This window comes from Zerene cesonia, chromosome 1 (assembly GCF_012273895.1).
Source record: "Zerene cesonia ecotype Mississippi chromosome 1, Zerene_cesonia_1.1, whole genome shotgun sequence".
Taxonomy (NCBI): Eukaryota; Metazoa; Arthropoda; class Insecta; order Lepidoptera; family Pieridae; genus Zerene; species Zerene cesonia.
The window spans coordinates 8,540,598-8,557,391 of record NC_052102.1 but is presented as its reverse complement, the minus strand read 5'-3'; the positions used below and the strand labels follow the sequence as shown (position 1 = coordinate 8,557,391).

Genomic DNA, 16,794 nt, shown 5'->3' with positions numbered 1-16,794 from the left:
AATAGTATATTATGTCTGAGTATGTTCATACTCACCTATTTTATAAAATAAATTCTTGTTTATTCAAAAATGACATTCTATTTTAATTCACTGTTACGTCTCGATTTTTCAATGACAGTCCAAAATATTTGCTATTTTTCGATATTTACATTTTACAGTAAGATTTATAAGATTGTAAACTGTTGTGAAAACAGATTTGTCCTCGCATTGTAATGAATAAAATGGATGGTGACGAAAAGTAAATTTAATAAATAGTAGTTTGTTTTGAAATCTATATAATTGTAAGTTGACTATTGGCGATGTCGTTCATAACAAAAAGAGAAAGAGTATTTAATGAATATGATTTATACGATTTACCATCGAGGAATGAAGGCAAGATCAAGGCGTATGCATCGTGCACTGACGCAAGAGCATGGTCCCATTTTTGTTCTGATAAAACCGAACATCTGGTAGAAATTATAAAGAGGAACAATGAAACCTGTAGACCGAAGTATGTACCGACTGATGTAATCGTAAACACTTTAATGGGGGCAAAGAATGCCGAAATTAGTCGCCTCAAACGTAAGATTGGTGAATTTGAGCAAATGATTGCTGCCTACGACCAGCTAGAGCTGACATGCGATCAGAAATGTGAGATAGCAAATGCTGTGAGTATCGTTACGGCCAAAATAATTTAATTTAAATGAATATTAGTTTAATGATTAATTCTTTATTTAGCATGCTGCAATAAGGGCTGCGAATAAAGAGCTTGACGAAATGGTAAGATTTAATTTAATACTCGTATACTGATGCAATAAGTGTGATGATTATATTAATAATTTGACTTTGATTTATTACAGTGCTTGGATCTGGACTTGTCTGGTTTTACTGAGGTAAATCATTGTGGAACACGTATTTTAGTATTATATTCTTTTTTTTGTTTTTTATTCCGATTTCTCGTATTAACTTTACGTTCTTGTTTCAGGGTATTGATTCAGAAGCATTTGAGGTAAAGTTCTTTTAATTTTAGTCATAGAAAATTTGTGTATTAACGTATAACTTTTTTATACGTTTATTATTATTCCAGACCGGTAAATCGAGGGGTGACGATGTAAGTTATTGTTTGCATGAATATGTATACAGTATGTACCTATATCTATTACGATATTTACAAATTTTTCATGAGTATGTTCCTCTTTTTTAGATCACAAGATCGATCGGAGATGAGGTATTGTATTGAACATCTCTGGATATCCTAATTAACAATATATAACTAAATGTGATGTTTTCCCTTAAGTAGTCGTATGCGTAATATTATTGTAAGAATTAAAATTCACATTTCAGACTGGAAAATCTAAAGGATACGAGGTAATTGTTCGTTAATTTATTTTGATTTTCTAAACCAGAGCTACCATTATAACAACCATTTAAATCGACCAATATTTTTTGTCTTTACATATGTATTTCATAAAAAACTAAATAAAACAATGTTTTTTTCCAGACTGGAAAATCAAAAGGGGACGAGGTATATTTCTAATGTTATGGGTATCTTTGTCTTTTTTTTTATTTGAAACATATTATGTTTAATTTATTAACACTGTTTATTTTTCAGACTGAAAGATCAAGAGGCGAAGATGTAAGTAAAAATATCCACTTGCTGCTTAGTTTGCCAAAGTTAAATATGAAAATAAATTCCCGATGCGTCCAATTATAAATGTTAAATTTAAAAATAAAAGTTATTTATTACATAATTTTATAGTGGACGCTGATAAAATCCCGATCAACGAAACAGGAATCAAAAAGCAATCAAGTTGGAGAAGGAACGATATTATCAAGTCCTCGCGATGCAAGTACATGTAAGAGAAATATCACTTATACATGTTAATGAGGAATTATCGCTTTTTTAAACAAGTATTGTTATTGTTGGCCAGCTCGCACCGGGGAAGTACCACACCCCCACAGAAAACCGGCGTGAAATAGCATACTGTATTTCGTTCGGTGAGTGGGGGAGCCGGAGGCCCATATCCTTTTCCTTACACTTTCCATTCCTTTCCTTTACTCCTCTCGTCAATCCTTTCTCAATCCCTTTCCAATTCGAAGTCGGCAATCCATTTGTAGAGGCGTATGGTCTGCAAACGATCTTACGCCTCTCCAAATGTTTATGGGTGGTGGCGCTTATCATCAGGCGACCCACCAGCTCCATTGCTGATGGTGGCATAAAAAAAAGCTAAGGAGTTGGGTCATACATCGAATAAAAATAAAGGCACTATGCATAACCGCCCTTGCAATGTGCATCACACTTTTGTATGACTATTATAACTAAAAAACTAGGGCACCTTCAAGTAGTTAGAACTGGACAAAATTTAAAAGAGACCACATCGAAAGCCGTAAGTTAAGAGGTCCGAGCCGTAAGTTATGAGTTAACATAAAAAAAAATACGGTCGAATGGAGAATCTCTTTCTTTTTTGAAGTCGATTAATAATATTAAACTACAAATACAATAAAATTTCTATTGTGGGAGTCGAGCACGCTTCGGCACGAATTGGGCCAGCTAGCACCGGGGAAGTACCACACCCCCACAGAAAACCGGCGTGAAATAGTGGCATGCCACTGTGTTTCGTACGGTGAGTGGGGCCGGAGCCGGAGGCCCGTTTCCTTTTCCTCACCCGTCCTGGTCCATTCCTTCTTTCCAGTCGTTAATCCTTTCCTTTTCCCTTACCCCATAAAAGCGGGCAGCGCATTCACAGAGGTACTACCTTTGCGAATGTTTATGGGCGGTGGTGATCGCTTACCATTAGTCGAACCACCAGCTCAGCTGCCCGCTATGACATAAAAAAAAAAATTATATTTTACGCTGATTATGTTAAAAAAATATTTAGATAAAAATAATAAGATTTAAATAGGCATATTTCTATTACAGCTGCATATGATACGAGATTAGACGACATGCAAGATACAATAATCAGGAAAGATGCTAAATTAAATGCTATGCAAAATAAAATTGCAGTGAGTTCTGTTAAAGAAATACGAGTGTCATTAATTAAATATTTGAATTTAAATATGTAACAAATTGTATTTTAAAGGTAATGGAAAACGATGTGTGTGAACCGTACTGCATATATGCTCATATATACACTGCCTTGGAGAAAATATTTGGAACGCTTTGCCAAAATGGAAAGTATAAGCAATACTTAAACTTGTTGGTAATAATTATTTTTTATTAGTACACACTTAGATAATGCACTCGTTAAGCATCTGTCATTAATCCTTCTATTCTTATTGAAGACTGCTGGAAAAGATACCCGTTGTATTGATATAAAAGGAAAAATTCTTTATAAAATGAAAGTTTTGGAAAAATTTTGTCTTGCTTTGATTGCTCCGTGCTCCCAAGAATTTAGCGAACATACCTCAACACACGATTGTTCCTGTTACCGTGCTGAAATAATTGCCCATGTCGAACCTGCCTTGGCTATTGCTTCTACTGAGCCGAACAAAAATCACTTAGATGATAGAAGAGCCCAGTTAGTAGCTGATATCATAGATAATGAAGAAATGAAAGAGATTTTAAGTAAAGACAGTATATTAGCTAAAAATGAGCAACGTGATGAAAATTACGGATTTGATAGCTGCAGTATAGACACGGAGAGTCTAAATAGATTAAAGAATTTACAAGCAAATTATGATGAATTATTAACTTGTTACGACAATTTAAAACACGAAAAAGATTGTTTGTTTTTACGATGCCAAAAATATAATGATCTAGAAAAAGAATGTGAGTGCATGCAAAATCGCTTGAGAGAATACAAACTGCTTTGGGCTGAAAAAGAGCACTATCGAAAACGGTCAGAAGATTTAGACACATTAAAAGAATCATATTATGTTTTATCCGAAGAAACTACGAATTTAGAAACGAAACTAAAAGCAGAAACGGAAATAAATAAAATTAAACGCAACAACATTACACACTTACAAAGTGAAAATGTCGCTTTGGAAAAGAAATTGCAGGAATTAAATTTGGCATTTGAAACGGAAAAAAACTCTTTAATGTGTAAATTAAAGGAATACGAATGTAATATAATGTGTCAAGATCAACAAATTAAATCTTTATCTCGGCAAATAGACAAATTTCTTGAACAAGGGCACGAAGAAGCAAGTATTGGATTTTGTTTGTAAACCAATCCTTTATTTTTCATTTTACATGATTTTGAATTATTGTATTTTAGATGCAATCAGAAGAAGCAGCGAGATCGGTTGAACTATTAAATGAAATTGAATCGCAAAAGGAACAAATAAGAAATTTAAGTCAGGCACTACTATGCAATGAAGAAGAAAAACAGTTGCTACAGGAAGATTTCCAAACAAAACTCGAATTAATAAATGAATTAAAAATGGAACTAGAAAATATAAAGGGTTAGTAATGTAGGTAAAAGTAAACATTTAATAATTAAGCATTAACAGAATACTTGTATGTAAATTTTTAATTTCACTAGATAAATCAGAAAAACTTCTTCAAACTAATATATGCCTAGAAGAATATACAAGAGATTACCAAAAACAAATACAACACCTTCGTGATCAAAACAAAATGTTAGTACAAGAAATAGAAAATAAAAAATCTAATGTCGAAAATTTGAAGGAAATAGTTGAGTCAAAATCACAAGAAATCAATAATTTAACAAACATTGTAGAGAGTAAAAGCAATGAAAATTTAGAGCTTTTACAACAATTAAATAGTAATGAAGAAAATCACAACAAAAAGTTAGCCTTAATTAATTATGAAAATGAAACTGCTATCGATTCCCTTAAATCTGCACAACGTGAGAGTTATGAAGTCTTAGCAGCATTTAGAAACTATCTTCAAAAGAATGAACCTACGCAATTAAAACCAGATGGCTTACCTAAAGACAAGGGAAGTGATATTTATGATGAAGATGGTTTCAGTGTACATAGTAATAAGTCTGTTCTATTAAATGAAATAAAAAAATTACACGAAATAAGCATTCATAGTCTACATTCTTTACTGGATGAAAATATTCGGAACAAAGAATCTCTTGACGTATCTAGGAAAGAGAGTAAAATATTGGCAAAAAAAGTAGAAGATATTGAAGAACTACGTCAAAAATTAAAAGATCTAAAACATTCCCATGAAAATCTCTTAAAAGATAATAATACACTTCAAAATGAACTAAGTTACAAAAAACGGGAACTCGACGACTTAATTAATTCTTTTCTGTTGACAAAAAAAGAAAGTAATGACTTATTAGAACGACTAAATAAGAATGAAAACATAAAAGATGAATTTCTGAAACTCAATGCGTTATACCAAAAATTGGGAAATGAACGAAACGTCTTAAAAAATGAGCTTCAAAGTAAAGAAAAGGAACTACAAAATTTAACAAATCTTTTGAACTGTTGCAAAAATGAGAATGAAAAATTACTCTTAGAAAATTTACGTATTCAAGGTCTTGAAGCTAAGCTTATAGAATTAGAATCAGAATATAGAAATCTCAATACAGAAAGAGAACGTTTACAAGATATGTTTGACGCAAAAACAGAAGAAATGAATAATTTATACAATAACTTTGAACTTAAAATAGAAGAAAACAGACATTTATTTGATAAAATAGAGCAATTGCAAGTTAAAAAATCAGACCTAAAGGACGAAAATCGAAATATCCAAAACAATTTGATGCTCGTGAAGAAGGAAAGCGCTGTATTGTTAAGGAAAGTGGAGACCGATCTCGATAATTTAAAACATGCTTATGATACTGTCAATCAGGAAAAACAAAGACTTGAAATGGAGATTGAGGCACAAAAAAAGCAATTACAAGAAATCAATGCAGAGAATAAAATATTACATAATCAGAAGAAGGAATTATTAGTGCATTCAGAAGATCTAGAAAACGCACTTATTGATGCTCGTAGTGCGGTAAAAACTTGATTAAATATAAGATAATATTAATTTTAAATGTTTATACATCTAACATATTTTAATATGTTTATAGTTAAAAGAACAATCAAATTCACCCAAAAATTATTTAAATAACGTGAAAGAGGAAATAGAAGCGATGAAGAAAGAGAAAATATTGCAACAAAAAAATATAAGGGATTTAACTGATAGATTAGATGAATCGGTAAATAACAGACTACGGGATGATTTTGTGACTTTTCTCTGAATTCATTTTAATCATAACTATTTTAATATTGGTTTTATTTACCTAGGATATAATAATATCAGAACTCCGAGAAGATATATCTATGCGTGATAGTAAAATAGCTACGCTACAAAATTATGTTAATGAACTAGAAGAAGAAGTAAGGCATCTTAATAACAATATAGCAGTTGCAGTGGAATCCAGTGAACAAATACTGGACAGTAGTCATAAGAAAATAGATGAATCATTAAAAATTTTAGACGCACATCGTAAGTAAAATTTTTTTTCGTTTGAAAAATTGAATTTCCGTTATCTCTAGAAAAATTGGTATCCAACAACTTCTTCTCAAAACAATTTCTTTTAAAACAAATATAGATAATTCATTTCTGAATTTCGAAATTCTTTGTTTTTAGAGCATGGTTGTAATGTGTGTTATATATATATACACCACTTCGTTGTCTCTTGACCCCTAAATGACTCAAAACATATTAAACAAAAATAAACACCAAATTACCTATATATAGAATCCACAAAACAATTAAAACCCTAAATTTCATTAACGTAGCTCAAATTACAAAGATATGAAGAACTAAAGATCGTTAATTTTCCACTGATTGACTTAAATTTAGATCAAAAGGATTTGACATAACTAATTCTTATCTAATTACAAGACGAATAAGTCAAAGAAGAGATTAATTAATTTATAAAAACTAGCAAAGTAAAACCTTTTTAGTGCATGTTAATTATTCAATATTCAATTTTAAATGTCAATTTTCCAGCAGACATTGTTGCAGCTAATAACGATAAAATAAGAAATATGTTGCATGCTAATTTACGGGTAATTTTGTTCTCTAAAGTATTTTTCGGTACACCAGAACATGGCGCTCATTTGGATCACAATATATTTTCCAGCGAAGTTCCCACCGAAGATTAATTGGCTTCCATTTTACATATATATAGTTTTGGTATTTTTCTTTTATAGATTCTAAGGCAACTCATAATATGAAAATGGATTTAACTAAACTGAAACAAGAATATTCTCTCTTAGAAAATCAGCTTTCCATTACAAAAAGTCAAATTGAGGAGGTGAATAAAGAAAAATACAAATACATGAATGACATAAGAGACTTACAAGATGAAAGAGATGTAATGTTACAAAACATTAAAGAGTTAGAATTAGTATGTGCAGGAGATAGCGATTTGTCAAATGGTATATGCACCGTTAACGATATTTTAAATTCATTAAATCGAATTCGTAAATGTGTGGTGGTAAGAAGCTCTAAAAGTACATCACTTGAGCAGACATTGCTAACAGTTCAGAATTCATCTCGTATACTTTTAAGTAAAGCAGATGAAGCTAAAAAAATTGCTGAGAACGAAAAACAAAAGATAGCAGCCGAAAAAGAGGAAGCAATTAAGGAAAGACTCGTTATGGAGAAACAATTAGCAATATTGGAAACAAAATTGGAAGAACAAATAGCTAAGGATCAAGAGCTTATAAAAAATTTAGAAGCCAAACTTTTAAACCAAAAACTAATGTTCGAAAAAATTAATGAATCATCACAAATTTATATTAGAAAATTAGAAACTGAAATTTTAAACCTTCAAGATTTATATAAAAATTCACTTTCAAAAATAAGTGAATTACAAGAAAAGTCTTTATCTATTTCTGAAGAAAATAACAAAAAAATAGAAGAAATAGAAAATGTCGCAAAAAATTTGGAAAGAAAATCAAAAGAAATAACTCACCTTAGGAAATGTATTGATGATCTCAAAAATAAACCAATGAAATGTATAGATATACAAACTGATAAATTTGTTTCTACAGTAGACATATCATGTCAAACTTACTCCAATACATCAAATAAAAACGATGAACGTAATAGCTTTACTACAAATAATGAAAATTTTAATATTGTTGGAGATGATGTTGAAAAACCTATAAATGAGGTAATCCAAGTTGATAAATTAATTAAAAAGGATGAATACATTTCATTAGATTTTATTAAACATGTGTATTTAAATTATAAAATCAAAAAATTGAGTCCAACAATATTAGAGCAATGTTCTATATCATGTACTAATATCGAAGATGATAATAATAAGGGGAGTATGTCGGAAGTTGAAACATCTGATACTATCATGTCTGAAGAAAAGAAAGATAATATAAATGATATTCGTCAACGTCATAAAATAATAGATATATACAACACGCATTCTGTTTTTACTCATAATACTGAATTGAGTAGTAAAAGTCCAGATATGGGTTCAACTTTCAAACTAACAAATGACACTTTCCTAAATGAAAATAATCGCAAAGATGGCAAAAAGTTAAACAAAATTTCTAGTTCAGGGCAAGCTACAGATAATGGTTTATTTCTTATTTATAAAGATAGCGATGTAAATCAATCCGACTTTGATAAAAAGTCGTGGCCTAATCAAATACAGTCCAAATTAGTCGTGGAGGCTGCAACGATTGAAAACAAGATGAATGTTAAAGCAAATACGAAGACTTCCTATCCAAGTAACGACCAGGCAACATATAACCCAGAAATTGATAGTAATCAAGATGATGACAGTGTTAAGCCTAAACTTACTCTCAGTTTACCAAGAGTTTATACAGATAGCCTATCAAAGGCAACGAATTCTGAAAGTGATAAAAAATCATTGTCTTTAGATTCATATACATTAGCTATTTATGCCTCACAAAAATATACACATTCTGATATGGATTTAAATGATTCGTATTCTAGTGATCATAAAAAAGCTAAATATTTACGAGATCTATCTGAAAACAACAAGATACGAACAGAAGATAAAATTGATGATATAAATCATATTATTAACAATGAATTAATAAAGCCCGAATCACTCAAGCAATATAAAAATGCAAACAAAAAACAAATTTCGTCACATGGAAAAGATAAATCTATGTTAAGTGCACTTATTGATAAACAAAATAAAGACGATATTAAAAAATATCAGGATTCTGAAAAACATAGGATGCCAAATGTGTCTACGCATCAAAATAACAAAAAAAATCACAAACAAGGATCAAACTATGGCCTAAAATATATTCTAGATTCCGTCCCGAAAGGTGTTAACAATTTTAAAATTAAAAGCAATAGTATGCGAAGGAGTCAAAGTGATGATAATTTATTCTTTGCAAAAGATTATATTAGTGAGCGCAGTGGATCAAGGTCGCTTAGTCCTTTGCTGAGATCATTTACAGACTATAGAGCTACTTCAAAAGATGTTAGTAAAACCAGCAAAAATGGTCCATCCAGTTTTTCAATAGAACAAGGTGTATTGGCAAAGTTAGATAACATTCAAGAATATGAAAGTAAAATAAAAGAACTCACAACTACTTTGGATAATATTGAAAAGCATTATAAAATGAAAATTGAAGCTGTAAAAGCACAGTATGATAATAACATAAAAAATATTATTAACGAACACAATCAAGGTGTTGTTAGTATACAAAGCTTACACGAAGAAACTCTCAATGACGTTATAAAGAGTCACGAAAGTGAAATTGAAAACTTGAGATCCATGAGCATCGAAGCAATGCGCAAAGTGGAATTACTTGAAAAAGAGAATACTAGATATAAACTGAAACTTCACGAGCAACATCCAAATGACAGCAATGAGGTATGTTCAAATTGGAGTTTCAAATCCATTATGATTATCAGATATCGTTAAACTAAATAAATAATTCGTTATTTCAGGAACCCATAAAAATGTCTTCTCCAGAAATGAGGAAACGAAAACATAGAAGAAGTGAAACAAGGATGTTAACAAAAACAAATATAGAAGCGTTTAATGTTAGGCCGAAACCTCGATCTCATGGACCTTGTACTTGTACTTTAGATTCCAATATTTCGGATACTATTCGAAATATATTCGAACAAGTAGACGTGGACCAACGTCGTATGGCTGAACATGCATATATTAAATATATAGCAAATAAAATAATTAACAAGAATGTAGAGGTAATTTATTTATCTATTACAAAAAGAGCTGTTATCTGTTTTGTCTTTTTAAATAACTTATTATTTTAAGGGTTTGGATGCACAAGAACTAGCCTTCCTCCATTTAAAAGTGTGTCGCACATGGAAAACTATGTTAAGTAAAGAAGAGGTGCTTAAAAAACGCATTGATTCGTTGGAAAGCGAATTAATAAATAAACAACGACAAACTCAAAAACATAGTAGGTTAATTTTTTATCTGAGCATCTAATAATGTCTGAGCAACGTAAAAATTGTTTAACATTTTTGCATTAGGCACATCCAATAATGTTCTACGAATTTTGTTATCATGAAAGTTTCTGTGTATTGAATTTGTTATAGAAACTGATATGTAGTATGGATTAGCACATAGGCTACTTTTTACTCGGTGGCATGCGAGAAATGGCGTGCTACCTAGTGTGATACTACTTTACTTTACTTTAAATATAAAATGTTATAAAATTATTTTCTAAATACCAAAAATAGTAGCTGAGCTGGACCGTAAAGTAGCTGAGGAACGGCGGCGTTTACAAGAAGTACGTGAAGCGGTATGCAGGAATACTCCAGCTGACTCCCGTGAAAGCAGCCCTCAGTCGCATCTTCCAGTTCCGGAAAAAGATGTGTATGTATAAGCTGCATATTGAACTACTTTCATTACTTGTTTTGTTGAATCCACATTGGACACCAGATCCCATAACGTTTCCTGTCTTAATTATTATGTATGTATGTGTAACTTGCAAAACCCTTGTGGGTTAAGTAAATCAATGTATTTATTATTACTTGTCTTCTTTTATCGCTGTATTATCCTTAAGCCGGCGATCTTCGAGACAATAAAGAAAAAGAGAATGTTAAAAAACCTTATTTGTCGACTAACCTCTTACTACTGATGCAGACTGATAAGACAAAATTTATTCATAATTCGTTTGCTGTTCGTATAGTTTACACATTGGACTATCTCTTTTAGGAGTTGCTGGTTGATAGCTCATGTCGTCTTCAATTGTCAACATCCGTTTATCAAAAATTTTAGACCTATGTGAACGTGTTTGCAATCGTTAATAATCATAGTGGTAGGAATGGAGCAAAGATCCAAACCTCTTTTGGCCATTCTGTTAGTATTTAATGAAGACAATCTATATTGATATATAGTTTCATGGAACATGCTCGCAACTCATCATCAACCTTCATCAACTGTTGCTCAACAAATGCTTAACTAGTACAAGGCCTAATGTTTAATATTTTTAATTGTAGTTGTAAATGTTATTCCACATCGTGCAACACGGATGTAGAAGAAAGACTTTCAGCTGGAGACTTGCAACTCGGCGTCGCTGCCTGCACGCTGCGCCCGAAACGCCAAAAGCAGGAGAGTAATCGGGTAGGCTATTATATAAGTACAGAGGAATACAGAGACATAATTTGAAAATTTATTTTAAACACAAGTTAATATTAAAGTAGGTTTCTAAAACCTTTGCATAATAATTACTATACATTAAAATACGTGACTATATAAAAAAATAACTTCGCCTAATAAATATGCTGAAATAGATTATATGATAGAGAATATAGCAGTTATTTCATAATCTAGAAATTCAAGGTTTCAAAAACTGATTAAAACGAAAAACCTTGGAAAAAACGGAAAAATGGAAAAACTCACTTCAAATTGATTTAATACTGCGTATTTTTACAGGCGGTATCAGCGAAATTGGATTCAAACGGACGCAAGAACAGAAAACATTATCACGACGAGCAGCCGATCCGTTTGAGGCAATCTCAAGACCGTCCAACTAAAGGCGGTCATAAGAAATGACATAGAGAACAAGTTATACATTATAAATTTTATAAAGACTGGTGGTTTTTAGCTGTCGTGGGTCTGTTGTAAAAATTCATGCACACAAGTGACTTTTGTATGGCTATATTGACCAGAGTTTGTAAAATTATAAGTTTCGACAGTATTGGCACCCACATTCCATTTGCTAAGGTTAATCGTTAAGTCAAATTAAATTAGAAATCATTTAAAATTTCTTTGAACGATGGCTTGTAGGATGCTATTTATTTTCAAAATTGATTAATGCTTTTTTAATGTTTTACAAAGTTTCGTTATTTATGTGTATTATTATTATTTATATTTATCTGTGTAAAACATTGCAAATTATCAAAGTTCTTTATAAAAAGATTATAAAACCTTAATTGTTTTTCTTCTTTGCCTCAAAATTAAAAACAACAGATTTTTTCTTAAACCCATATTAATTACTCTACTGCAACATTACAGTGTATTTGAAAACATACAAATGTAATCAATATGAACGCATATATATATCTAAGTTAGATATAAAAGGAAATATATTTATCATAGATACAATTATTTCCCGAAATTCCGCAGTGGGGCCAAATAGTACACTGAATTAACAATTACATTGCAAATAACTTCTAAAAATCTTTATAAACTGTATTTGTACGTACGTACAATATCAATATATTTTTCTAATGTCTTCAGCAAACAGACAGCTTTTTTCCTGTTTTGTTATATCACTACATTATATAAAGCAAAGTCGCTTGCCGCATCTGTCCGTATGTGTATGCTAATATCTTTGAAACGACACTACAGATTTGAATGGAATAAAAAACCCTGTCACATTTATGGCATTTTACTAGACAAACGTAAATAGTTGTGTATTCACGAACGCGCCCCATTGCATGTTGGATCATACGCAGGATTAGTGAAGTTCATTGCTGGGGACTGGTACAGCGGGTTGTCTTCGTCACAACCCGCGGCAAGCGCCCGCTCGAATTTCTGGTACTCTCTCTGGTCGTGGAGATCAGCCAAGTACTTCCACACCAGTAATGTTAGCAAACCAATGAGTAATACTGCGGCTATTGTACTCACAACGGTAACTGAAACGAAGCAATTGTTTTGATAGCAATGTTCCTTTTTTAATACAGTCAGCGAGATGGAGTTCCATTTGAAAAAATGTAAACTATGAAAAAAAAAATGTCAAAAGTAATAGGAATGTGGGAATAATAAAATCGGACAAGTTCGAGTCGGAGTCGTGACACTAAGGGGCTAAAGAGCAGAGAGAGATCAAATAAGTTCAAAAGCGAATCCTGAAGGAAAATCCCCAAATACGCTATGTAATGAGATTTCTTAAGAGTAATTTGCGATATAATGGTTGATTCAATGTACTCTTGGGATGCCCAAGAGAAATGAATCTGTGAATATCTAAGTTAAACCTAATTTCATTGAAATCCCACGTCCACGTCACGTTCACATCCAAAGTTCACGCCATTGTAATAGCGAGCACCAACAAGTTTAGGAATAAATGTTGACATTTTAATATATTTTTAAACCTACACACTAATTAGCGATTGCTACTTTATTTTTACGTTCATTTAAAAAAATCTTACCCCAAACATTAGCCCTAATGGGCAACTCTAATTCTTTTTGGATCATAATTTCCAACGTATTTGTCGACGATGGCGGATAATAATAAATGAAAATCAAGACACTGTCGTCATCCAAGGTCTTTCGGCACCATTTAGCTTTATGTTGGTGTTCAAGCGCATCTATTTCAGTTTTGTTCACTAACGTTACACCAGTGGATGTTTGATGATATCTTTCATCGCATTCAGTTTTATTAACGTTATAATTGCAATAGGCGTAGTCTTCTAGTTCCTTGCATCGTTTTTGCTTTAGTTCATCACAGTCGTCGCAGAAGCGTCCAGAACATATTTCATTAGTATCCTCCTTTTGTTCACAAATACATACTCCACATTTACACGTTCCTTTGCCAGAGCATACCTAAAAAGAATCTCATGTTAATTAACAATAACTCGAAACAAAATCAATAATATGTATAACAAACTATGACCATAAACTTTTTACAATAAGGTTTTACGACATAAATGTTTCGTTCCATTTTTGTTTTCTCCATCTTTATTTGTTAATTCCTCATTTACATGTGTTGAATAAAATATATTGTTTTGTATTTTCTGAATAAGAAAAACCGGAAAAATGTGTTGCCGGTTAAAATGTTTAACTCTACAATATGTCTTTGAGAATCTACAAAAAATCCACTTGCCTCGTTCGATATAGGTGCTATACAACTTCGGTTATTGTCTGGGCACTGACAGTCGTCTCCAATCCAGTGCGGATTACATTCACAGCGGCCAAACCTGCATTTTCCATTGCTCGCACAAAGCAAATTGCCAGGTCGAGGGCAGGCATTGTCATCAAATTCACAATAATCGCCTGAGAAGCCTCCTTGACATTCACATTTCCCACATCTATATTAATAAATGATTTAATTATTTAATTGTAATTAGTGTAAAGCTTTTCGACGTCGATTTTTTGTAATTTCCTTCATAAATCTCATATTTTCTCATATCAATGTTCATGTATAATCGAAACTAATTTAAGTTTCAAAGCAGTTTTTTTTTTCATTAAATTACCTTTACTGCTTACAATCTTTACAGAAAATTATCTGATTAGTGTTGTTTTAATATACGAATTTTAAACGAACCATAATTTATAGTGATAGAGATTTCTTACCAATAAAGCCAACATTATAACATATAACATATAATTAAAAAATGTATATTTATTCAAATTATGTTAATTAAGAAGGTTATACCTGCAAGCACCATTGCCACTGCAAAAATTTAAGTCGGTAATATTAGCCTTACACTGATCTAAATCGTTTGTTTCTGATGATGCACCGACGCAACTACACGTACTGCCATATCTAAAAACAAAAATACTTTAGCATGCACAAATACATGCTTATATAATAATGTAAGTAAACATTTGTAGTCATATATACGTGCATTTCTTCGACACCTTATTCACATAATTGGTTAACTTTTAAAAAGATACGATAAATACTCTTGTATATACGATAAATACTCATGTGTGTTTAAAAGAGCCTTACCTTTTTTCTTTACAGTAACATATACCGCACTGGTAAATACCAGCATTGCTACATTTTGACGAGTCTGGTTCTCCGTGCTTTTCACAATCACACTGGCATTCCGTTTCTACTTCAACTTCCAATTTTTCGTCCAACGACACTGGCCCGATTTTTAATAAGTATTTCATGTCTTCCTTAGTGGGACACGTCTTTATCTTCAATGTACCTTTAATGCTCACAGGTTGTTCATGTTTTACTCGACAATTATCCTTTTGAAAACAGTCTGGATCTAGTTTTAATTCCATGAACGATGGTAGATTCGAGTCAATAGTTAACGTTCTAACCAGCTCCTAAAGATTGAAATGATTATTAAATATCATGTGTATAAACAACTCATAAAACTTAGGTGTTAATAAGATTTCGACTACTTACCAAATATTCATTCTTAATCATGTTAACAACATCAGTGTTCGCATTTAAGGGTACATACTTCGAACCTTGTATACTTTTCTCTAAAGCTTCATAGTGTCGTTTAGCACTAGAGTCAATTGCGAATATAATTTTTGTATTTGTTTCTGTCGCTATTTTATTGATTTGACTAACTGATGGGTAATCATAAACGAGGGACATGTCCTTTTCTTTATTATTCATGTGGCATTTCATATCGTGTGGTCGTATGGCTCCAACAAATTTTCCATCTCCCGCGCTATGGTATGTCGAGTCGGAACATAAAACTATAATACGTCTCGCTCCCCTTCGCCAACCTATCTGCTCAGGACAAACCATGACCTGCATTAAGGCGTCAAAACTATCCTCCGGTACATCATAATTCGTGCCATTTGGGCCATCTTTGAGGGCATCACGGAATAATTCCGTATTTTCGGACAGAGATAAATGATTTTTAAACGAATATGATATTCCCTTGCGTACACTGCAAACATTAAATTAAAATAAATACGAAAACTATACTCAATAACTACATTAAACATCCGAATAAAAGTTATTCTCTTAGATACATACTCGGCAAATGGCATCGCTGGCTTTTCAACAAAACTGCCAATTCCTAATCGAACATTGTTAGTCAAACTTATGAGTTCTTTATATATCTCAAGACCCTGATCCCGAAGAGTTGATGCATGATTCCTCATGGTGAAGGAATAATCCATTAGATAATAAACGTCTAAAGGATAATCTTTTGCTGGTTTATAAGACATGTTTATAGGTATAGGAACACCTGGACGTGATTTGATAATCAGTTTTTGCGGTGTAAATTGAACGACATCCGAGTTGTTTATTCCAGAACTGAAATCACGATTTTCCGTTTCGTTTATACTTATTTGTGGATCATAAAGAGGTTCCTTACACCATTTCTTATTTTCATCAGCTTCCGTTTTCGATTGGCATCTTCTACCTTCATGTTCTGCCTATATAAATAAAACAGATTTGATATTATGCAAATAAAAAAAAATACTCCGTTTATAAAACCACAGGGTACAGCTAGTTATCGATATAAATAAAAAATATTGTACTCACAGCGGAACACCAAACACATGTATCATACGCATAGCCAATGCACCCACCACATGTTTTAAAGTTTTTACATTCCGAATCGCATAAAATCACACCTATATTTAAATATATGCACATCAGTAATAATATAATGACCCTCATGGTTTCAGAATGTAGTTCCTAATGATTACTCTTTATTGCCTACAACTTTAGCGTGCAGTATAATAAATGTATCTGCTTTAA

The 16,794-nt window shown here is 31.9% G+C and overlaps 2 protein-coding genes across 2 annotated transcripts; one reads left to right on the top strand and one right to left on the bottom strand.

The window, feature by feature from the left end:
* Positions 1 to 289: 289 nt before the first annotated feature.
* On the top strand, positions 290 to 12,762 carry LOC119836493 (interaptin-like). The gene is made up of 21 exons (XM_038361893.1): positions 290 to 647; positions 718 to 759; positions 840 to 872; positions 965 to 988; positions 1,067 to 1,090; positions 1,324 to 1,347; positions 1,592 to 1,643; positions 2,900 to 2,985; positions 3,063 to 3,182; positions 3,265 to 4,144; positions 4,219 to 4,389; positions 4,470 to 5,908; positions 5,985 to 6,113; positions 6,202 to 6,403; positions 7,117 to 8,084; positions 8,241 to 9,785; positions 9,863 to 10,126; positions 10,197 to 10,344; positions 10,628 to 10,763; positions 11,390 to 11,513; positions 11,808 to 12,762. The coding sequence occupies exons 1-21, from the start codon at positions 300 to 302 to the stop codon at positions 11,943 to 11,945; spliced, it is 6,897 nt and encodes a 2,298-aa protein (XP_038217821.1). The 5' UTR covers positions 290 to 299; the 3' UTR covers positions 11,946 to 12,762.
* Positions 12,630 to 16,773, bottom strand: LOC119830587 (integrin beta-PS-like). Its single transcript, XM_038353659.1, has 8 exons — positions 16,576 to 16,773; positions 16,063 to 16,466; positions 15,475 to 15,973; positions 15,064 to 15,392; positions 14,767 to 14,877; positions 14,215 to 14,419; positions 13,541 to 13,934; positions 12,630 to 13,030 (listed from the first exon to the last, which is right to left on the bottom strand). The coding sequence occupies exons 1-8, from the start codon at positions 16,711 to 16,713 to the stop codon at positions 12,813 to 12,815; spliced, it is 2,298 nt and encodes a 765-aa protein (XP_038209587.1). The 5' UTR covers positions 16,714 to 16,773; the 3' UTR covers positions 12,630 to 12,812.
* Positions 16,774 to 16,794: the final 21 nt, after the last annotated feature.